The 22,853-nt window shown below is 51.8% G+C and overlaps 1 protein-coding gene across 3 annotated transcripts; it reads right to left on the bottom strand.

Annotated features, from left to right (window-relative positions):
* Positions 1 to 5,029: 5,029 nt before the first annotated feature.
* Park7 (Parkinsonism associated deglycase) lies at positions 5,030 to 21,953 on the bottom strand. 3 transcript variants are annotated; one of them, XM_021161035.3, is made up of 7 exons: positions 21,801 to 21,953; positions 15,667 to 15,772; positions 14,396 to 14,497; positions 12,533 to 12,592; positions 11,731 to 11,800; positions 8,984 to 9,070; positions 5,030 to 5,368 (listed from the first exon to the last, which is right to left on the bottom strand). In XM_021161035.3, exons 2-7 carry the CDS (start codon positions 15,754 to 15,756, stop codon positions 5,208 to 5,210), a joined length of 570 nt encoding a protein of 189 aa, XP_021016694.1. In that variant the 5' UTR covers positions 15,757 to 15,772; positions 21,801 to 21,953; the 3' UTR covers positions 5,030 to 5,207. The 3 variants fall into 3 exon arrangements, with proteins under 3 accessions (XP_021016694.1, XP_021016693.1, XP_029332319.1); XM_021161034.3 differs by lacking the exon at positions 21,801 to 21,953 and adding an exon at positions 17,176 to 17,301; XM_029476459.2 differs by lacking the exon at positions 21,801 to 21,953 and adding an exon at positions 16,565 to 16,826.
* Positions 21,954 to 22,853: the final 900 nt, after the last annotated feature.

The following is a 22,853-nucleotide window of genomic DNA, read 5'->3' as shown; positions in this document are numbered from 1 at the left end:
TTAAATACATTTTTATTCCGAGAGGACGGAACCAGGGCACAATCAGATCAAGGCACAGCCAAAAGTCTAATAGTTAAGGCGCACAGTCAGACTTGCCATACTCATGATTCTCTGGGCTCCAAAGGGCTTGTCACAGCAGCTCGTCCCCTAAGCTCAGGCCAGCTCCGTGCCACCACTGCCGCAGTCCTTGGTGGCCATTCCATGGTACTGACATCTCCAAAACATGGGGGGCTCTGTAACCAGCTGCACCTTCACCCATAGCCTCTCCCGGGCTCTCTCGGGAACTCTAACCCTGCCACATGGTTCCAAGCCTCAACTTGTATCCATGACCCCTTCAATCCTGGGGCATCTACTGCCCACCGGGCTGCACCTTCACCCACAGCCTCTCCTGGGCTCTCTATAGGGACTCCAGGCCACACCACACAAAGCCACAGCTGTTCCCCGTGACCCCTTCATGTCTTCAAAACCAGTACCACCTGGGTGACTCCTACACATGATCAAGTTCAAACAGCATGTGAGACGCAGCCGCCTTGGCCCCCTCTGGATCACAGCTTTTGTGTGCTGACCCTAAGGAAATGCATCTGGATTTGCCATCCTCCATGTTGTGGTCTCTTCACAACCACCGCTCACTTCTCAGCTCCAGCTAATGGATGCCAGTTGTCTCAGACCGGCCAGGCTTTCGTTCACTTCAGTGGGGCCGGTCTCTTGCTAATCACAGCTCATTCTTCAGCCCCAGCTGACCAGAACCACAGATTCCTAACTCAAAATAAGCAGCGGCCCATGGAAGAGTCTTTAAGGGGCCCTCAAGCTTCCGCTGGGACTTTCGCCAGCCAGGCTGCTCTCAGGTGCACCACCTAATCCTCCATAAGCCGAGCTCCCACAGACCGGCCCAATGAGATAGACTCGAGCAGACGCGAGCACTCCGTGGCTCTTCCGGTCTCAAGTTCCAAAATCTTTCCACGATCCTCCCAAAACACATGGTCAGGTCCATCACAGCAACACCCCACAGCTCGGGACCAACTTATCTCAGTTGGGGTTTGTACCGCTGTGATAAGACGCCATGACCAAAAGCACCGTAAGAGTTTCTTTCAGCTCACACTTCCACATCCCAGGCCCTCACTGAAGGAGGTCAGGGCAGGAACGCAAGCAGAGTGGGAACCCGGAACCCGGAGGCTGGGGCTGATGCAGAGGCCATGGCGGGCGCCACTGACTGCCTTGCTTGGCCTGCTTTCTTACAAAACCCAGGACCAGCAGTCCAGGGGTAGCACGGCCCACGGTACTCATGGTAGCTGAGTTCTCTTACGTGAATCAAGAAAACATACCACAGGCTTGCTCATAGGCCAGTCTAGGGGGGACGCCTTCTCCATTGAAGCTTCAAAATGACTCTAGCTTGTGTCAAGTTGACATAAAAGCTCAGGAGCAGATGAGTGACATGTCGGTGGTGATGTTGAAGGTGTTTATGCCGAATCCCAAATCTGACCGCTTCTCAGTGCTGAGGCTCAGAACTGTTCAGGCTCCACCTCAGGGAACACTGGGCACTGGGAAATGTCCTCGTAGCCCCCAGGTGAATTGGAAGGGCTCCTGCCCTTGGCCCTCACTCTCTCGTCCCATGGGGGCTCAGGGTTGGAGCTGGTCTGTACCACAGACTGTCATGTGAGCCAGTCCTGCAGCTCCTCGGGGGCTGAGGCCTGGCTGCTGTACACTCACCAAGGCAAATGGGAGACATATTCCTTTAAAAAATCCCAGAGGCTTTTGCGAGCTTTGGAAGTTAATGTTTTTCATCCTCTGTGGACCATGAGTAGAACATGGAACAAGGGACCAGCCTCCAGGATGACACAGTTGGTCACACACTAAATGTTTTAAGAAATGTGCTTTGCTGCATCCTGTGGCCTTTGTAACACACCATGACAGAGGACAGATCGGGTCATGACTTCTAAGGCAAGGTTTTCTTTTCACAGTGGATGGCTCTCTGTCCGGTTGCCAGACAGGCTGAGCTGTAGGATGGAGCTGGTACCTATATCACTCACGGGCAGAGCCAGGCTCTCTGGGCTTTTCTGTCACCTTTTGAGACTCGGTTTCATGGGATCCAGGCTGGCCTCATTTTTGATATGTAGCTAAAAGTGATCTTGAAGTTCTGATTCTCCTACCTCCCGTGACCAACGTTGGAGTTGGATGTGTGTACAGCTCTCGTTGGCTTTTTTTTTTTTTTTTAAGATTTATTTATTATATGTAAGTATACTGTAGCTGTCTTCAGACACTCCAGAAGAGGGAGTCAGATCTCATTACAGATGGTTGTGAACCACCATGTGGTTGCTGGGATTTGAACTCCAGACCTTTGGAAGAGCAGTGCTCTTACCCACTGAGCCATCTCACCAGCCCCGGCTTGTTTGTTTTGTGGTACTAGGGATCAAACCCGGGCTTTGTGCATTGGGGGTAAGGATGTCCAGCATTCAGGCTGACGCAGGAGCACTGTGAGCTGTCTTTACAAAACCAGTAGGAGGAAACTGCAGGTACCAAGGCCACTCCCAACAGAAGGGCCCCCTCCCTTAGGTGCTAGGTACAGAAGTGCTGAGGTCTTCCTCTTGTGGGATACCACTTTGCACCCAATGGTCCCTACCATCCTGCCACCCCCACCTCTCCCCCCCCCCCTGCCTCCCACCCTCCGCCCCCAGCAGCCCACAGAGCTGGCTCGGAACTCAGCTGAGGAAAGCCACTCCTGCAGCTGGCTTAATGCTCTGAGTGCCTGGCCCCACGAAGATGATCTTGTTTTAGTCACGGGAGCTGAGCTCTGGGCAAGGGTCAGGATTGGATTTGGTAGGAGCAGCCCCTCCTAGCACAGGCTTGGGGCATTGGGGTTGGCTGTGCTATACCACTCTGAGGTGAACAAAGTTTTACCAAAAAAAAAAAAAAAAAGGATCGAACAGACACCAAGGTGTGACTCTGAGCCACTCTAGACTGAGAAAGAGGCAGCCCACTGACAGGCCACACCCATCCCTCCCCCACCCCCTCAGTTCCAGGTCCCCAGCCACCTGTTGGAGAGAAGCAAGCTGGACTAACACTGCAGAGTAGCCCAGGGGCTAGACTCTTATCAACCCCAGAGCCAGCAGGCCACAACTGGTCAGAGCTGAGGGTTTGAGGAGCTAGCTTCCTGGAAGAGTCCACTCCACACCCCAGGGGCTAGATTCTTATCAGCTCCAGAGCCAGCAGGCCACAACTGGCCAGAGCTGAGGGTGTGATGAGCTAGCTTCCTGGAGGAGCCCACTCCAGATGTGCAGAGCGATACCACTTTCAGGGCTGGCTGTCCAGTCACCTCCTGCTGCTCCAGGGTGGGACAGGAGCACACAACTCTCCCAGGAAACCATGGAGAGCCAGGGGTGCTACTCGGGATTTGGAGCCTGAGGACCGTCATCACCAACAGTAAATTACTTACAGAGAACAGTCTGTGACTGTCGGGATAATGTGTCCAGAGACAAGGGTCTCACTCGAGCCCAGGCTGGCCTGGAACCATGTGACCCAGGCTGGTCTCAACCTCAGATCTGGGGTTCCAGATGTCAGCCACCACCCCTGGCCTTTGGTTTTCATAACCATATGAAGTATATTTATAGGTACCTCAAATTCAAGCTGAACCCCAAATTCACCCCGTCTCTGCCATCTCCTCTACCTGCTGACATGTGAGCAGCTTCCGGCTGCCTTCCAGGCCCAAGCACTCTCCATTGCCATTAACCCTGCCTTAGCTGGCCAGGGGTGATGCTTGCTCCTAAGGCGAGGCTGGGCCCCCTCCATCCACTCCTTGGCTAGCTTTGGTCACCTCCCCAGCCTCCATTCACCGTCTCCTTCTCATGCCACGCCTCCCTGCTCCTCCATTACTCCTAGCCAGCGGCTGCTTGGCCTTTGTGATTTTTCGGGTTTGCTTGAGGCCTCTTATCAGAGACCAGCCTATTCGTTCTCAGATTTCCCGGAGACCCTCATCAGGGAGTCTTGTGCTAGCAGGCAGGAAACTCCATGTTTCACCATAGGACACGAGTGTGCCTTGAGCCCACAGACTGACTCCCGGGACCTGGCACACATTACTAGGTGGAAGAGGGTCTGAATGAAAAGTCCTGCTGTAGCCCAGGCTGTCTCTGAGCTGTGAGAGAGCTGAACTTGTGGACAACCTTCCTGCCTCAGCCTTCCTAGTACTAGGGTCAAAGCAGTGCCCGCCACAGCCCCAACCCCCACAGTAAGCACGGTCCTCAGGCTGCCCACCACTACCACCACATCAATGAAGTCCCTGTTGTTTCTCCCTCAGCACCCTCTGCATTATTATTATTTTTTGTTTTGTTTTGTTTTTTCTTCTTCTTTCTTTTTCGAGACAGGGTTTCTGTGTGTAGCTCTGGCTGTCCTGGAACTCACTTTGTAGACCAGGCTAGCCTCGAACTCAGAAATCCACCTGCCTCTGCCTCTCAAGTGCTGGGATGAGCACACCACTGCCCAGCCCTCTGTATTATTTTTCCCAGTGTCTATCATGGCGAGCACTTATCCCCAGCACTCAAGAGACAGAGGCAGGCGCGTCTCTGCTGTGAGGCCGGTCTGCTCTACATACTTAGTTCCAGAGCTACATAGTGAGTCCCCGTCTCAAACCAATGTGCAGTTTCCAGCTTTGCTTTCTTGACAGGAGCTGCCAGGTCCCTCCTGAGGACTGCAGGTGTGTTCCTTCTTCACAGTGACAAGATGGCTGCCAGTACTCCATCTTTAAGTTCCTTCGTGGCTATCCCAGCAGAGAAAGAGAATATCCAAGCTGAGCCTTGTCCACTGACCAGCCTAGCCTGGGCTACGTGGTCAGGGCAGATGAGGCCCAGCTCCAGCACATTTTACTCCTCAGTGAGAGCCCAGTGACTCTCAGAGCGCCTGAGGAGCCCAGGAAGCTCCCTCCATCAGAGGCCGTCCGTCTCCGCAGCAGGAGGGGCCGAGCAGCTCCGTCAGCCTCTAGCTGCACCAACAGCAACCACCTGCAAATGTAGCCAGCCACAAAAGACCCCAGACACAAAGGTAGCTGTCAGGAGCTTGGTAAACTGTTTATTTTACTAGCAAGGTTCAGAAACGTACAGACCTGGGGTGAGAGCCCCGCGTGGCGGCTGCTTCACATACTACTCCTGAGGTTCCCTGGGCTCTGGACACGCCAGTGGGCTTCCAATGCCTGCTCAAGTGTGGGGCCCAGGGCCTGGGCTCTATTCTTTGAGAACAAGCGGTGCCTTCACTTGGTTGGCCATGTCCTTCCCCACGAGTGCCTCCACAATGGCCAGCGCAAACTCAAAGCTGGTCCCCGGCCCGCGGCTGGTGAGGATCAGGCCGTCCTTCTCCACGCGGCTCTCTGAGTAGCTGTAGTGACCTACAGGGAGCAGACAGTCACTCTAGGTTCTCCCACAGAGAACCTTCCACAAACTGCTGCCACCATTCCCGAGGTCTGTCTCCTCTGCCCTCCAGACTACCGGGTATGGTAAAGTGACCGCAAGGTGGCTGGAAGGGACCAACAGCGCACGTGGGAGAGAGCTCTGGGGGCACTGGTGATGAACTTTTCCACTGCCTACTTTGTTTGCCACAGGGCTGCTATGGCAGAGGCAGGGCAGCAGTGAGGACAGAGACTGCCTGATCCTCTGCAGCCCCAGACCACACAAGACCAGCACATGAGGTCTCTTCCTCTGCCTCCCCCTGTTCCTCTGAAATAATGTGGTGGGCTCCACCAAGACTCCCCACGTCTCCCCCACCTTCTGTCTTGTATGACAGGACCCAGGCTCCAAGCACCCACCTGCCCTCTGGGGCCTTAACTCATCTCACATCCTCACCCCACAGGCCAGAGCTGCCTTCCGGGAGCCTAGCCGTGTTCCCAGCATCCGGCCCTTGGGGCCAATCTAGTGTGGTCCTGAAGCAGGCCTGCTGGGGCCACAGCTGGGGCCTGCTGCCTGTCCCCTCCAGCACCTGCAGCAGCTGGGACCCTTTGCTTTCTTACATCATCTGCTATTCAAAGTGCTCGGGGCCTCTTCTGTTCTCGGTCTCTGACCAGAACACGGAAGCAGGTTTCGTCCAGGGTGAAAGTTCCTGACTCAGTCCCCCAGGCAGTCTATCCACTGTTGAAGAAGGGCTCTGCACCAGCATCTCACCCTGGCCAGCTCTGTCTCCCTCCGCACCGAGGGCACTGTGCGGAGGTCCTCACTCTCTCAAGTACCTGTAGGAGACCCTCTGCCCAGGATATCTGGGCTTGGGCCTTGGCACAGAGGCAGGGAGTGGAAGGGCTGGTTGGAGACAGAACTTTAGGGAAGAGATGGATGTTGGGAAGGGAGGGCGGCCAGAGTATGGGAGGCCTCCAGGCAAGGGCTCCTGCAGGAGCAGGGTCACGTGCTGACGTGAGGGCGGACACAAAGGATGATCACGGAACTCCACACGCAGCCCTGTGGGAACCACCAGCATGGCCCCAACCTGAGATTCTTGGGCACAGCTTCATGTACCCTGTTTCTGCCCAAAATGAAGAACCCAGGACATCCAGAGTTCACTGAGAGCCCTCAGAAGCGCGTTTCTCCTCCGAGCGGGCCAGCCACACCAGGAGGAGCCTGCCTCCCTATCTCATTCAAAACTCCATCTGCATCTGCTGACCAGACAGAACATACCAGAACCTTCCCACTTACAGGACAGTAAAGAAAACAGAGACCGCCACTGGAAGGGATGTCTTGGTTCACCCAGCCCTACTTTCTGATGGCTAAACCAGGACAAGACCTTTTAAATCAAACACTAGGAACCCAGCCTCGGCCTAACCAGGAAGTTTAAAGGTCTCAAATAGGGTTACTACTTGTCCACGGCCCCCACCTAGTGGCCACAGTGAGGAACAGCCTCACAAAGTGTACCAACGCAGCCGGGGCTGCTGTGGAGCCTGGGGAAAGGAAGAGAGAGGGGCTGGGATTTGGCGTTCAGGATAAATTTGCAGACATGAAAGAATCTCTTCAGAGAAAGGCACTCACTACTTAGGCCTGTCTATGACAATTAGGGAACAGCATTGCAGAGCAGTTTCCATAGAGACCCAAAGCCCAGAGAGCCCGAATCCTTGGCCCTTGATCCCTCAAGAGAAAGCAGCCAGCCTCTGAGCACGGCGCCTCCTCAGCCTGCCCTCAGGCCTTGCTGTCCTGAGAACGATACTCATCCAACACACTTCTGAGGACTACTGCTGCTGCCATGGGCAGGGGGAGCCTGCCCCTTCCCAGGGGGAAAGCCAAGTGTTACGGAGCCCCCAGAAGAACCTCGCCTACAACAGTCACGTGGAGGATGGCTACTGTCCCTCAGACTGCTTTCAAAGGGTACAATGGACAAACAGTGTCCTAAAACCAGGACTTACTGACCCTGGCAATGATGCAGGGGAGGGAGAGCCTTGCATTACAGAGAGGAGGGGAGGGAAGCCGGGTTCCTTGCCTTGCCAAGACACCGTAGGCTCCAGCTAAGTTGGGCACTGTGTAGGCTCTGAGGTCCCACTGTGTGCCCTCAGTATCCATGTTTCAGAAGCTCACGTGACACAGGACCAGCACGTGCTTTGTCCCCTTGTGCACATGGCACACATGGCGCATACGGTGCACAGCGCAGCCTGAGTTCCTGCCATCCTTCCTACCCTGACCTCACTTCCTGAGGCTCACACAAACTCAACTCTCAAGAGCCAGAGCTCATAACAGAGCGGTTTCACCCAGTTTTACAGTCAGTCTCCCTCTAATAACTGAAACAGAGCAACAGGCTTTCAGGGAAACAACACTTGGGACAAAGCTAAGAACACTCGAAAGTGCAGTCACAGAGCAACCCCATGTGTCGCATGTACACCAAACACACACACACTGCTGAATCTTAGCCTCTAAAACAAAAAGGGTACGGACTTTTAAAAACTGCATGTACACTATTTTACTTCAAAAAGAGAGCTCTAGTTATGCCCAGGTATGTATTTAAGAATGTTCTCAGGGCTGGAGAGATGGCTCAGTGGTTAGAGCATGTCCTGCTATTGCCAGAGGACCCGGGTTCCATTCCCAGCACTCGCGCCAGACAGCTCACCACTGCCTGTAACTCGGCTCACAGGGGACAGAACATTCTCTCCTGGCTTCTGTGCACACCTCCTCATGCACACACATAACTGAAAATTAAATAGCAACTTAAGTTCCTCGACAGACAGCATGGGTTTACATAGGCAAAGAAGCAGAAACCAACCACAGCCCACACCCAGGAGCCAAAGAAACAAAAGACCCAGGAGATCCAACCAGCAGTGAAGTCAGCCTGCCAAAGCTAAAAAAGTAATGACGAGGTGAAGGTGAGAAGATACAGCCTCATATGGCACACACCTGCATGCCCAGCTACTTTAGGCTGAGGCAGGAGGATGGCTTCAGTCCAGGTCAAAGCTACCCGTGCAACACAGAGAGGTTCCATCTCACAAAAGCAGGCTGCAGAATGGCCTAACTAGATCTGAATAAAACATTACCTCGAAAGGCTACAGGGGAGCTTTAGACTCACAGAAGAGACTTCACGGGCCTTACTGACAAACGGAACGAGGAAAAGCGCAAGGGGAGGGGCATCCAGCCTCGAGTCAGCCCTCCTACCCTGTCTGCTCACTTCACCAGAAAGAGAAATTGCTTTCAGAGGTTTAATACAACTCAAATGCCTAGCTGATAGGAAGGAAACGCATCACCAAGCAAGCTGGCCGACCACTGAAGACATTGCCAAAGGTCTGCAGCACTGTGCACTGTGGGCAAAAGGCATTTGCTGAAACTGCTGTCAGGGTTTCAACTCTTGGGCTGCTGTCACGGATTCGGTAAAAACACTACCTAAACTAGCACTTCATAACCCTCCCCGCTGTCGAGTCAGGGTTCTGGTGGCCCAGGCTGAGACTGGGCTGGTGGCACTGAGAAGTGTGTGCAGAGCCAGGAGCCCTCTACTTGGCTAGGATTCTGTCATATAGGGAAGTACAGGTAGGGAGGGATATACTCACTGCCATTCATCATTTTGTCCTTAGCCAGGGGGTGTGTTGTGACCTTGCATCCAAAACCCACTTCGTGAGCCAACAGAGCCGTAGGACCTAGGAATAAGATGTATATATACAGATGAGAGGGTAGAGAGAGAACCTGTGCTGTAAAACAGAAATACAGCGTGTGAGGTGGCACACGCCTCTGACCCCAGCCCTTAGGAGGCAGAGGCAGGCAGATCTCTGTGAGTTCCAGGCCAGCTTGGTCTACAGATTCAGTTCCAGAGCGTGTCCCAGGTCAGTGAGGACTACAAAGAGGGCTCTGCCCCAGAAAAACGAAGACAAAACAAAGAGTTTACCAGAAGTACTCTTCTAAAGCAAGCAGCCCGAGTCTGAACAGTCACGACTCTAAATCCCATTGCTTAAACACAACAGAGGGCGCATCCTCCTGCCATGAGCCCTGTGAGCACCAGGCAAGGTGTGCATGGCCGCCTTCCTGTCATAGGAAGTGACTAACTAATGTGGTCAAAGGCCTGATTTGAAAATGAAGACAAAACAACTTACCACTGCCATTATCTGAGCCTCTAAAGAAGGCCAGGCCTTTAATCCCAGCACTCTGGAGGCAGAGGCGGAGGCGGAGGCAGAGGCAGGCGGATTTCTGAGTTCGAGGCCAGCCTGATCTACAGAGTGAGTTCGAGGACAGCCAGAGCTACACAGAGAAACCCTGTCTCAAAAAACCAAAAAACCAAAAAAAAAAAAAAAAAAAAAAAGGCGGCCATGTCAAGAGTTAGCTCTGGGAACCGGCAGCAAGCTCAAGGCAGCAGACCCACCCTTTCCTACAGCGCCACCTGGTGGACACTTGAAGAACACCCCACCAACTACAACTCCTTGGGTGTCCTATTTCCTGGTAAGTCCTTACACTCCCTGCTTCTGACCACCTACAAGCTTCACTTGCAAGCTTCCTTCTCTCTCCCCCTCAGGAAAGCCTCCCTGTGATGACTTCCTTCTGGACTCAGCAGCACCAGCACCGAGGGTGATGCTAACAATGGAGCTCCTGACTGTAACACCACAGTCACTCTTGACTGCTGATTGAAGACAGGCTTCACTACAGAGCTCCACTCCCTGCCTGGGCCACCCCAGTTTTCTCTGTTTATCATCCCGAGACAGTGACACAGGACAGTCTGCTAGTAATGTTTCTTTTTTTAACAGTGACTTGGTTCGGAGGAGGGCCAGGCCCTCAGGTCTGACTGAGCACAAGTGAGCGAGCCAGCTGCTGCTGTTCCCGAACACGGAACACGATGACACTGCAGTTTACCCTCAGCCAAGTCTAAGGAACTTGGCAAACCCTAGGGAGGCCGGGCTCCCAGGTCAGCGAAGAACACCGGCCCTCTGATGACTTCGTGCCCACCGTCGGGACAGTCCAGGTTACAGGGATTGCAAGACCTCAGCACGGCAGGAAGTCAGAGCTGTGGGAGCCTAGGACGGGATGCCCAGGGCAATGCGTAGGTGCTCCCCGTGGCTCTCTAATGTGCTCTCAAGCATGCAATCCTGGCATCCCATGATGCCCACAACCTCTGTCACTTCAGGGAGTTAGAATGGCTTTGTATGTCGATTTTGAATGGAGCCCAGGGCTTCTCACATGCTAGGCACATACAGCTGAGCTATGCTTGGTCCTAAACTGGGAACTTTTAGAGCTTTTTCCATATGTTTTCCCTCCATTCTTTCCTTCTGTGGGGAGAGGCTCTCTAAAATAGCTAAGGATGGTCTTGAACTCACAGCTCCCCTGCCTCTCCCTCCTCAGCAGTTACAGCCTGGTCTCCCAGACAACCCAAACAGGGGATTTTTTTTTTTTAATATATATTTAACTTAATTTTATATGCATTGGCACAAGGGTGTCAGATCCTCTGGAACTGGAGTTACTGACAGTTGTGAGCCACCATGTAGTTGCTGGGAATTGAACCTGGATCCTTTGGAAGAGCAGTCAGTGCTCTTAATTGCAGAGCCATCTCTCCAGCTCCCAGGGAGAATCTTAAAACAGGGGAGGAGAGCACAGTCCTTGCCTGAAGGATGGTGCTTGTCAGTCTGATGGCATTTTGGTAAGACAGCCACAGGTGTCTCTACAGTATCTGCTTTGTCCCTTGGGGGAAGCAAGGGCACCAGAGCTAAGATAGAGTCCCTTGGTCCCCAAACAAAGCCATCCATTCCTCAGTCATTGATTCACCTGTTCTGTGACACACTTAAAAGGCATCTGACGAGGAAGACGCCAGCTGCCAGACCATCACCTGAGAGGAAAGCCACATCAAGGGTTTGAAATGGGCCAGGAAGCAAACTGTTATAGTCTCGAGGCTCAGGATATGTAGGAGAAAGCTCATCTGAAGCCGTGGGTTTCAAGAGCACTCAAGCCAAGACTTAGCACGCACCCAGGCAGGCGAGGCCGGGGGAAACGTGTGGCGTTTGTGCCGGTCAGACTCTTGCTGACTCTGCTGGCACAGAGATGCGCTGGGACAAGCTGTTTGCTGATTGCAGAAGCCTGATGTTCCCTGAGGAAACCAAACAGGGCAAACACTGAGTCTCACAGATTAGCGACCTAGGGCAGACAGAGACAGAAAGCTCAACAATTGGGCTCAGTGCTGCCATGACACGAGTTCATGCCACCCAAACCAAACAGCCAGTGTAGGCGCTTTTTGGTTTCTGAAGGCAGGCTGTGTGCAGTCAAGCTCCCAGAGACAGGCCAGCCCCTCGCTAGCTGCAGCTCCACACCCGCACTTACTCACCCGCACAGATGGCAGCTATGAGGCCCTTCCTGCTCTCCTGCTCCTTGAGGATCTCCTTCACCACAGGCGACTAGAGAGAGAACCCAAACACCCAGTCACCATCGAGACACAGTCTCTCACGGGAGAGCTGGGACCCTCACTCCCAGCTTAACTTGCTTCTAGCTGTTTCCCAGAAAGCGCTCTAATCCGGAAGTACAAAAGTGGCCAGGCTCCTAATGTGTCTGTGCTCTCAAGCCCGGTCAGTGGCACTCACCCCAAGGGAAAGGCCCACCACAATGACGACGGGAAGGAAAAAGCAATGTCACCAAGGCACGTAACCCTGTCCTGTGCTCCAGGAGAGGCAGAAGCGAGGGGACACGGGGTTCAGCAGCTTCAGATGGCAGAGACCCCAGGAGGAACAGCCCACTCCCTACTCCTGCCTCCTTTCCTGCATGACTCTTCACAAAGAGCTGGAAACGAAAAGCAATGGCTGCCTCTGATGCCATCCTGTATTCACACTGTCACTGTGGTCCCACAGCTGTCCTGGACCCTCGACTGAGCAGGCAGCACTTTCTTAACCCACTCCACTGCTGCAGAAGTACAAAAGGTGGCCAGGCTCGCTGGTCCACCGACTTGGCTAACCTTGCTGTAGCGTCCTCAGACTTGTGCTCTGCAGCGTGAGACACTCACAGCCAACCTCTGCTGTCTTTCCTGTGCCTACAGCACACCCATGAAGCACAGAAGGGCAAACGCAAGACAGCGAAGCAGAAGCTGCGACTTTCCTCACAAGCCCTTCGCTTAGGCATGACTGTGCAGTTTTTACCTCAGACAAATTCTGTGCACCCAGATTTCCTCCTGGAAGAACCACCACATCGTATGGTCCCTGCGAGTTGGGAAAAAGGAAATATTTCATTTTTACTGTGTTAAATGGCAGCCCAGTATCTGCCAAAGAACACTATGTGTGCCTGGGGTGGGGCAGGAGCTACATGTGCCCCTGTGGCAGAGCCCATTGGTAGCACACATAAGGCCCTGGGTTTGACTCTTAACACCAAAAATGACCAAGTGCTAGGCAGAGTAGTGAACACCCATAGGAGGAGGTAGAAGCAGGAAGGTCAAGGGTTCAAGGCTGCCCTCAGCTACTCACTCAGTGTGAGGCCAACCAGGTACACAAGACCCTGTCCCAAAACAATAACAACAAACCACCCAAAACGAAACAGATAAATCAAGGCGTATCCCTCTGGTGGAACATTGTAACCAGAAAAACAAAAAACAAAACAACAACTGCAGGTCTGAGGGCTGGTGAGATGGCTCAGTTGTCAAGAAGTCTTGCTGCTCCTGCAGAGGACAGGAGCTCGGGTCCTGAGACCCACACGGTGGCTCACAACTGCCTCTAACTCCAGCTGCAGGGGATCCAACACCCTACCCTGTTCCCTGGGTGGGCGCGTACACACACAGACACACACAGTGTCTTTTTTAAAATGTAGAAAACTCTGCGATGGAACCTGAGAGGAGGCCCTGCGAGCATGTGTAGTGTAAATGCACTTGGGTGGAGAGGAACCCGCACGGAGCACGGGCCTTGGGTGGAGAGGAACCCGCACAGAGCATGGGCCTTGGAGAGCCACCACACTCATCTACAGTAAGACAAATAGATCTGCATGTAAAGTCACCAACACCACAGATGCTTGCAGACAAAAGACACCCGATAGCTGACAGGGACCAGCCTGGGAAAAGAGGGGTGCGGGGCTGGAGAGATGGCTCAGCTGTTAAGAGCACTGACTGTTCTTCCGAAGGTTCTGAGTTCAAATCCCAGCAACCACATGGTGGCTCACAACCATCTGTAATGAAGTCTGGTGCCCTCTTCTGGTGTGTCTGAAGACAGCTACAGTGTACTTACATATAATAAATAAATCTAAAAGAAAAAAAAATACCCACAGAAAAGAGGGCTGTGTCACTCTGACTTTATATATAAATGTCTTCACCATGTGACTTTTTCAGTAGAAATACAGTGATTTTTTAAAACTATTTTTTAAAAAAGATTTATTTATTTAATGTATATGAACAACCTGTCGCTGACGCACCAGAAGAGGGCATCGGATTCAATTACAGATGGTTGTGCGCCACAAAGTGGTTGCTAGGAATTGAACTCATGACCTCTGGAAGAACAGTTCTTAACCACTGAGCCATCTCTACAGCCCCAGGTAGTGATTTTTAAAAGTTTAAACCAACCAACAAACAAAACAAAACAAAACACCCAAATATTAAAAGGCAAAGAAAAAAATTAGCCATCTAAAACTTTGTGAAGAGAAAAAAAATCACAGTATTCTAGTGACTTAAACACTCAAATATCCAAGAAACCGAATTAATTTTAAACTTGCTGAAACTAAAAAGAACAAAGAGAGAGTGTGTGAGAGCGCTATCACAATAGTGTATACTGCTACACGCGCCATTTATTTAGTCTTTATGGTGCTGGGCATGGAATCCACAGCCTAGCTAAGCAAGTGTTCTCCCACTGAGCCACACCCTGCCCGTCCCCACCTACCTTCTGACACAGGATCCAGCCCCTCCACCCAGGCCAAGTCCTTCTCCTAAAGGAAGTCTGTTCTGACTGCAGTCACCAATACAGCCAAAAGCCGTTCAGAGAACTAATGAGCCCCAAGAAGAAAGAGTCCAGGTGGACAAAACAAACCTGCGTTTTTGCATCTTCCAGACTGGTATCTGGACAAATCATTACATCACGGCTACACTGCACAGGGTCCTTCCCAGCCAAGCCTGCAACAGTGACTTTAATCTAGAGAAAGAGCAGATGTTCAAGACCATGAAAGCACAGACTCGGGGCAGCCTGACACCCATTCTGTGGTTTGTAAGTAACCTGTCAGGGAGTACAAGACCAAGCCCAGGCAACGGCAAATAACACCTGGTCTCTTCTGGTTTGCCAGGGACAGCCCTAATTTGTAGCCGAGCCACTACTCTGGCTCTGCCTGGCTAGAACACCCTCTATTCCACAAGTGGTGAGTTGGGAGATGAGTTACCGGGCCGTCCTAATAATAGCCCACCGGTTGAGGGTGGCATTATCATTACAACCGTAGGGGCTTTTCTTAAAGTGGAAGTGCACAGCACACAACTAGACAACACTTTATCCTGTAAAACATTGAGTAGGTGACACTGCCAGTTGCTAGTCCCTGAAGCTCAGGAGATACCAGACAGTCCTGGGGGAGAACAGGTGAGTGCACTGGAGGCAACTTTTCAGAACCCAGTGATGCTGACTACACAGTCCTGGCCCAGCAACCCCACCTTCAGGTGCTGAGCCTGAAAAACCATCCTCACGTTTGCACAAATAAACCCCACAAGAGAATATTTATTAAAGAGGCTGCAGAGATGGCTGGCGGTTAAGATCACCCCGGGGTTTGGTTCCCAGCACCGACATGGCGGCTCACAACCGCCTCTAACTCTAGTTCCAGGGGATCAGGCTCTCATGTGGTGCACAGACAAACATGCGGGCAAACATTCATATATACACAAAAGATAAATGAACGTCTTGAAGTATTTACTCCGGTGTCATAAGGTTGTCACTGGAGGGGAGGGGCGGTGGCTTATCCATGCTGTCCCAACTGTGCAGCGATGTGAAATGAAGAAACCGGGTCTGAGCCCTGCTCTAACTGGAAATCAGCGCTGCCGAGCGACTCTGCCTGGGGTTTGTGAAGGGGCAGAGAGCTGACCATGGTCTGAGTGAGGAAAGGCTCAGGGTGAGGCTGGCAAACCTGAGTGCATCCCATGCTCACCGTGTTACATAAGCACAGAGTGGGGAGCCCAGGCTAACACGGAAGACAGCGCAGCGCACAGCCCCTGACCGCCACATCTGCACCACGGGATGCAGCTCACACACATTAAACAAATAGAAGTGACTTAGAGTCCCCTCGTTTTTCAAACAGGGAGAGCTAGCCCATAAGGGGAACTCACCCCAGCTCGCCGCATGACATCCACAGGAATCACTGTCTCCATCTCCTCTGCTCCTTTAGCCAGGATGACCAGAGCTCTTTTGGAAGCCATTTCTATTTCTTAAAGACTTAAAAAACAAACAAACAAACAAAAAGTGCTCAAAATGTTGCCACTGTAACAACCATCTGTTCACGCAGAGTAAATAACTTCTGTGTGACAGGTTGGGATCCATGAAGCAAGCAGCTTAGATTAAACTGGTTCACATGGCAGAGTTTCAGCACTCTAATCCCGGGATGAAAACAGGGTGGCTGGGGTGGGTAGCTTGTGGCTAAGAGCATGGACCAGGGTTTAGTTCCCAGCACCCACGGGGCTGCTCCCAATTGTCTGCATCTCCAGGTCCAGGGGATACAGCGCCCTCTTCTGGCCTCTGCAATACATATATGCAAGCAGAATGCTGATACATTAAAACTAAATCTTTGCCGGGCGTGGTGGCGCACGCCTTTAATCCCAGCACTCGGGAGGCAGAGGCAGGCAGATTTCTGAGTTAAGGCCAGCCTGGTCTACAAAGTGAGTTCCAGGCCAGCCTGGGCTATACAGAGAAATCCTGTCTCGAAAAACCAAAAAAAAAAAAAAAAAAAAAAAAAAACCCCAAAAACCAACCAATCAACCAAAACCTAAATCCTTTAAAAAAAAAAAATGTGAGATTGCCAATGTGTGCTAGTATTCTTTGCATTTTCCCTTACTGTGCTTTCTCAGGACCAATCTCTAACAAAGACAGGTCACATAACGGGCCCTGCATATCAGTCACACTGTGGAGAGGCTGGTTTTCTTAAAATACTCTGAAGGAGGGAGGGAGGGAAGGAAAAGAAGAAGAGAAAGAGAGAAGGAGAGGGGGAGGGGGAGCGAACCGAGCGCACACCTTTAGTCTCAGCGCTTGGGAGGAAGAGACAGAGACAGGAGTATCAATCTGTGAGTTCGAGGCCAGCCTGGTCTACAGCGTGAGTTCCGTGATAGCCAGGGTTACAGAGAAACCCTGTCTCAAAAAACCAAAACAAAAACCCAAATCAAATCAGATTATTAAAAAACAAACAAGCAAAAGCCCCCAAATCCACAATTTCACTGGTAAAAAACCAACATGTAAATTTTGAAGGTTTTGTTCTTGTTGTTGATGTTCCAATAAACTGCTAAAATGTCAGGACCGGGTTGGGGGAGTCCAAAGGTGCTAAATCTCTGACCACACTGCTAATGATTAATAAAGATGGATTATCCCTTTAGGAGGTCAGCCCTGCTGCGGCCGGGAACAGCTAGCCGCCACTCTGAAGCACTTTCCGCGCGTGCTTTCCCTGCACGCTCCCCACGCATCACAACTTTGGTCAAGCCTTCCAGTAACTGCGCTCGCTCCAACCCGGAGGATGCTGTGCAGAGCCTGGCCCGGCATGCACTGCGGCCGCTGTCCCCAGCCCGCCCGGCCGGGACCCTCCCGGGGCAGCGAGCGGATCACAGCCCGGCTTCCTGCCCCGGGGTGCTGACCTGCAGCCGCGCCTCCTCCACCCACGCGAAGCCACCGCCAGCCCGCAGGAACCCCGCAACCGACGTGTACCCAGCACGCATGCGCACCGCCCGCGCTGAGGCTGCGCACAACCCCTCGCTTCCGCCTCGGCCTGCATCACGTCCGGCTGAGCCCAGGTCCCGGGGTGGGGGGTGGAGGGAGGAGCGAATAGAGGCTACTGCGGCTGCGCAGCGCTTGTACCATCTCCCTCCCTCCGCCCCCAGACAATGGTACGGCCCACCCTGCGGGCGCCTGCGCAGTTGCCTCTCTCTGCCCCTACGACGTTTAAGATGATATTGGTTCCGAGTTCGAGGCCTGGCTGGGCTACAACCTGAACCCCACACTTCTAATCCTAGCACATGCGAATTCACAGGCTGAAGTTCAGTCATTTTTGGAAGCCGTCTTACATCACGGTTTTTGTGGACCGTTTGCCTTTCTTGCCCCTTACTGTGACATCCCCTCTATTTGCCCCTGACCTGCTAGTCTTCGTTCCAGGTCATCACAGGCCTGTCCCTCCCAGCTAGGCCTGGTCACCTTGTCCCCTGGGTCACAGGACGGTGTCAAGCTTTAAGAGCTCTTGCTGGTTTTGCAGAGGACCCAGGTTCGGTTCCCAGCATCCATTTGGGGAAACTCACCACTGCCTAACTCCAGATCCTGAGGATCTAATGCCACCTTCTGGCCTCCACGGGCACTGCACTCATATGCACACAAATAATAAAATGTCCTACTGCACCCTCGGGTTGGAGCAATGCTATCATCTACGATAAGATAAATTATTTAATTATCTAATTTTATTTCAGCTTTTTACACTTCTGGGTTGACAGTTACTGTGTGTGCATCTCAACCCGTGCCAAAGGGTGCACGTGGAAACTCACAGAAGACCACTCGCCTTAGTGTGTTCTTTCTTTACTACAAGGGTCTCGGATGGAACTGAAATCCTCCGGTGTGTGGCAAGCACCCTTACCTGTTGAGCCCTCCCACCGGCCCTCTCCTAAGTTTTTAATAGATATCTTTCAGCTTACAGGAGGGAGACCCACCCTCACCTGGTCCTATCTGTACCCACCTCAGAGAAAGCCAGCTCGTTTGGCAAGTCTCAGTACTTTTTATACAAACCCCAGACAGGATATAAACTTGCTTTCCTTCCTATATGGAGATTGAATACCTCACATACATTGGCTGACCTCCATCATAGGTTCATATTGGAGATCTTATAAACTGGAAATTCTTACAGTAGGAGTAGTTTAATTCTTAAAATTGCTAAGTCATGTATATATACAATAAAACTTGGGCAACTGCTTTAGGAGTTGTGGAATGGACTGGTTCTTCACTATGTGCAAAGGGAAAAGACAGAGCCAGCCCCTTCAGCTTTGAAGGTACGGAAAGCTGGAGTGACGGAAAGAAGACCAGGACAACGTGTCAGATGTGAGCTTCAAGATCCACAGAGGGTGTTGGGCTTGGTGGCTCATGCCTGTAACCCCAAGTACTGTGTGCCTCCAGGGGAACACAGGCCCTTGTCTCGTCCCTTAAGGCTTCATTCAGTGGTGCAGTTCAGGGACCCCACTGGGACACTCCCGGAAGGCAGCTTCACCTTGAGAAGGTGTGCATCTCCTTTCTGGAGTCTCTGGCATGGAAAGGCAGAACTGTTCTTCTTCTTCTGTCTCTCTTTCTGACACTGGCTCGAGATGCTTTTAAACTCAACTTGAAGCTTCCTCACTCTTTTCAAAAGCTCCTCTCCACATCGTGTAGCTGCCTGCTACCATGTGCTGACCCCTGCCAGTGTGTGCTGACCCCTGCAGCCATGTGCTGACCTCAGTGCCATCTTAACTTTTCTATTCTCTTACTCCCGGTAGCTTCAAGATGAACAGCTTGACTCTCTGGGGTTTTTCTTTTTTTGTTTTTTTGTTTGTTTTGTTTTTTCGAGACAGGGTTTCTCTGTATAGCCCTGGCTGTCCTGGAACTCACTCTGGAGACCAGGCTGGCCTCGAACTCAGAAATCCACCTGCCTCTGCCTCCCAAGTGCTGGGATTAAAGGCGTGCGCCACTACGCCCGGCTGGGGTTTTTCTTTTAAACTCTGCTACATTATCCTCAAGCTCCCATTTGATCCACTCTTAAATTATTTTAGTAATGAAGAGACCCTGATTATCCACAGTCTCTATGATAACTCCACAGAGACTTCCCAAGATCTGTGGTAACTCATCCTTCTGCCTCCTAAGTCTCTAATTTGCAGAGATTATGAACCCATTCCTGCACCTCTAGACAGGATCATTTGGAAAGTTGAGGCAGGATTTCCAGTTCCAGGCCAGCCTGGGCAACTGAGGGAGAGCCTGTCTCAAAGCAATACTGTGGCTAAAGCTGTAGCCTGCAGAGCCATGGGTCAGGGCCCCTCATTCCAAACTCCAGAGCCCAGAAGGAAGAACAAGAAAAGGAAGGCTCTGAGAGGTTGGCTGCTGTGGCAAGAAACAAACTCAAGAAAAAAAAAACAACAACAACAACAAAGGTAAGACCCGTGGTGGGCTGGTGGCAATGCCATGACAACACTTTGAGGGGACACAGAAGTTCACACTCCTGACCTTTCCACACCACCAGCAGGAACTGAAACAGAGCAGAGTCTAGTTTTATCCAGTGAATACCCTGTGCACAGTTTTAAAACGCACATATTGGGGTTGGAGAAATGGCTCGGTGGTTAAGTGCAGCAGAGAACCTGCATTCAGTTCCCAGACCTTCATTGGGTGGCTCACAGCTGCCTGGAACGACTATGTCAAGGGCTCCCATGCCACTCTCTGGCCTCCAAGAGCATTTGCACTTGTGTGTGAGCGCATGCACACACACACAGGAGCACACACACACAAACAACTACACAAAAGAGGAACATAATTAAAAATAAATATTTTTTAAAATCCTGGAATGTTGTTACTTCTGGGAGTTGGATTACCCCTGTGTCCCCAGAAATAATCCTTCCCCTTCCAGCTGCATGCAGGCTGTGCTTCCTTCCCTTCCCTCTGCCAGGCTTGCCAAGGGAATGTCAGCCCAGGACTGAGCAAAGCTTTGGAGAGCCATGGCCTGACGGAAAGCAACTGCCATGGTTCCTCAAATGACACCGGTGGAACAACAGACTTTGCTATCAAATAACTGCTGACTGACACAGCAGAAGCACCGCCCACCAGTCCTTCCTACCCCAACTCTTTAAATGACCCCTTCTGCCAAGGCTGGCCTCATGGTGATCTGCCTTCCTCTGCCTATCAAGTGCTGGGGTTAAAAGCATGTGCCACACCCCGACTCGGTCTCAGGACTTCTAGCTAGGACGCTGTTTGTTTTCTCTTTGACTTTAGAAGGTGTCTGTCTGTGGTGGTTAATACTGTCAACTTGACAAGATGTGGACTCATCACAGAAACAAGCTTCTGCACGTACATGGGAAGAACTTAGATTGGGTGGACGTGGGAAGGGCACTGTAAATGTGGGGAGCATCCTTTGTGGGATGGGGGCAGTCCCTCCCTGGTGGCTCAAACACAAGGCAAACTGAGCACGGTGTTCACGGATCTATTGCTTGTGTGACCAAAGCTCAGGCTCCTGCAGGGATGTCTTTCCCTCACGACGGGCCAGGGCCCCTCCAACTGTAAGCGAGAATAAACCGTCCATTCCCTAAATTACTTCTTGTCAGGTATTTTGCCACAGCAAGGAGAGAGTGACTGATACAGTATCATAATTTTCATTTTACAGATATGAAGACTGAGATAGAGGAAAATAAAAGACTCTATAAGGTCTTGCAGTCTTGGGCAAATTTTGATGTTCTGAGGCCAAAAATCACACTCTGCCCACTACACACATACTGCCAGTATTAGTTAATACTGCCAGTAACGCCCAGGACAGCTCAAACATATTTCTCACTACGTATTCATAGAACAAAGCCAAAAAAACCCCCAACCATTTACCAAAATATACTGCTGTAATTCTGGTCATGACGACGCCCCATGCTATCCACTAACTTTTTCACCCAATGTTTCTCAGGTCATTATGCATTGTGGGGAGACGTACAAGCTAAAACCTCCCTTGGGTTTCAAGAAAGTCGGTGAGTTGAAGCAATTGACATATTTAATCTCATTGCTCACATCAGGACTGTTGTCTGTGCAGATCGTGACTGTAACACAGGCCGTCTGTGCAGATCGTGACTGTAATACAGGCCGTCTGTGCAGATCGTGACTGTAACACAGGCCGTCTGTGCAGATCGTGACTGTAACACAGACGGTCTGTGCAGATCGTGACTATAGCACGTGCCATCTGTAGCGGGAAGTTAACATTTTCAACTCTTTCATGCTTCCCTTAATCTAAACCTCAGATATCGGTCAGAGGAAAGGCCTTTGGGACCTTTACCAAAAAAAAAAAAGAAAAAAAAATTTTTGAGATTGTCCCACATTGCAGCTCAGTGAACTAGAACACGAATTAGCGGGCATCCTCCTGCCTCTGATTCCCGGGTACTGTGCATCAAAGACCTGTGTGTGCCACCACGCCCCGCTGATATTCCTGTTTTCAATGTTCAAAGGGAGAACTTCCCCCTCGGAGCCTACGAAAGGTCAGGTCGGCGCGAACGGAGAGTGGGCGAGCTCTGACCTTTGAGGCTGCGCTGGCGCAGGGGGAAATTCTGACTTGGAGACCTGCGAGGGGCCGAGACCCGCCTCGCCTCGGCCCGGACGCTGTGAACGCTTCTCGGGGGTGGACCACCCGGAACGCCTCCCACAGAGCAACGCTTGCCGGAAGTGAGTCGGCTGACCCGCAGAGGCGCACGGCTCACTTCCGTCAGGGCGCTGCCGTCCACTGGCTGAGCCTAGTCGTAGTGGGCGGGCGCTCGAGCTGCTCTTGCGGGACTCAGTGCGCTTGCGCAGCTTCACCCGGACCCGGTACGCTGCCGGAAAGTTTCTGGGGCGGACACTTTGGTCCCTGGGTTCCTGGGGTCACCGAGTACCGCGACTTTGCGGACTTCCGGGGCAAGAAGGCGGCTTGAAGGTGGGATGCGCTTGCTGCCGACTGCTGCAAATGGGTTGGCCAGAAAATGACAGTTTACCGAATTCCCTTTCTGCTTTTTACTTTTTTTTTTTTTTTTGGTTTTTCGAGACAGGGTTTCTCTGTGTAGCCCTGGCTGTCCTGGAACTCACTTTGTAGACCAGGCTGGCCTCGAACTCAGAAATCCGCCTGCCTCTGCCTCCCGAGTGCTGGGATTAAAGGCATGCGCCACCACGCCCGGCCTTGCTTTTTACTTTTTAATTCAACCCTTAATTAGCTCATTGAGTACAAGTGGACCGACCTTCCTTGGGGAACAGATTTTGACACACAGTCAAGATGGATATTAGTTAAATATAACTAGGACCCTTCTGCTGTAGGTTAAGCAGTGGTTCCCCCCAGGACAAAGACAGAAATCCTTGGGTGAGGCGTGCATATTTGTAGTTCTCTGATCTGCAGATTTGGGCAATGACCCCTAGGTAGGCATTACAATTAATAGGAAGAGTGCCAGCCACATTTCACCCACATTCCACAGCGTGGCCCAACATCTGTAATCTCAAGGCCCTTTGTCCCAAAACAATAAAGCTGTGTGCATCACGTATGTCGCTCCCTCCTCTCCTAGCTGTGAAGCAGTGCTGTGTCCAAACACGCCTCACAAAACAGGAA

This window comes from Mus caroli, unplaced genomic scaffold, assembly GCF_978045245.1.
Source record: "Mus caroli unplaced genomic scaffold, Mus_caroli_1 scaffold_6, whole genome shotgun sequence".
Taxonomy (NCBI): Eukaryota; Metazoa; Chordata; class Mammalia; order Rodentia; family Muridae; genus Mus; species Mus caroli.
This window is presented reverse-complemented; position numbering and strand designations above follow the sequence as displayed.

What these genes read in the sequence shown, in the direction of transcription:
- Park7 (XM_021161035.3), bottom strand. Translation starts at nt 15,756, where the DNA reads ATGGCTTCCAAAAGAGCTCTGGTCATCCTGGCTAAAGGAGCAGAGGAG. An exon ending in ATGTCATGCGGCGAGCTGGG is followed by an intron (nt 14,498 to 15,666) that starts GTGAGTTCCCCT and finishes CTCTTTCTCTAG; the next exon opens with ATTAAAGTCACTGTTGCAGG. An exon ending in GTGCACAGAATTTGTCTGAG is followed by an intron (nt 11,801 to 12,532) that starts GTAAAAACTGCA and finishes TTCTCTCTCTAG; the next exon opens with TCGCCTGTGGTGAAGGAGAT.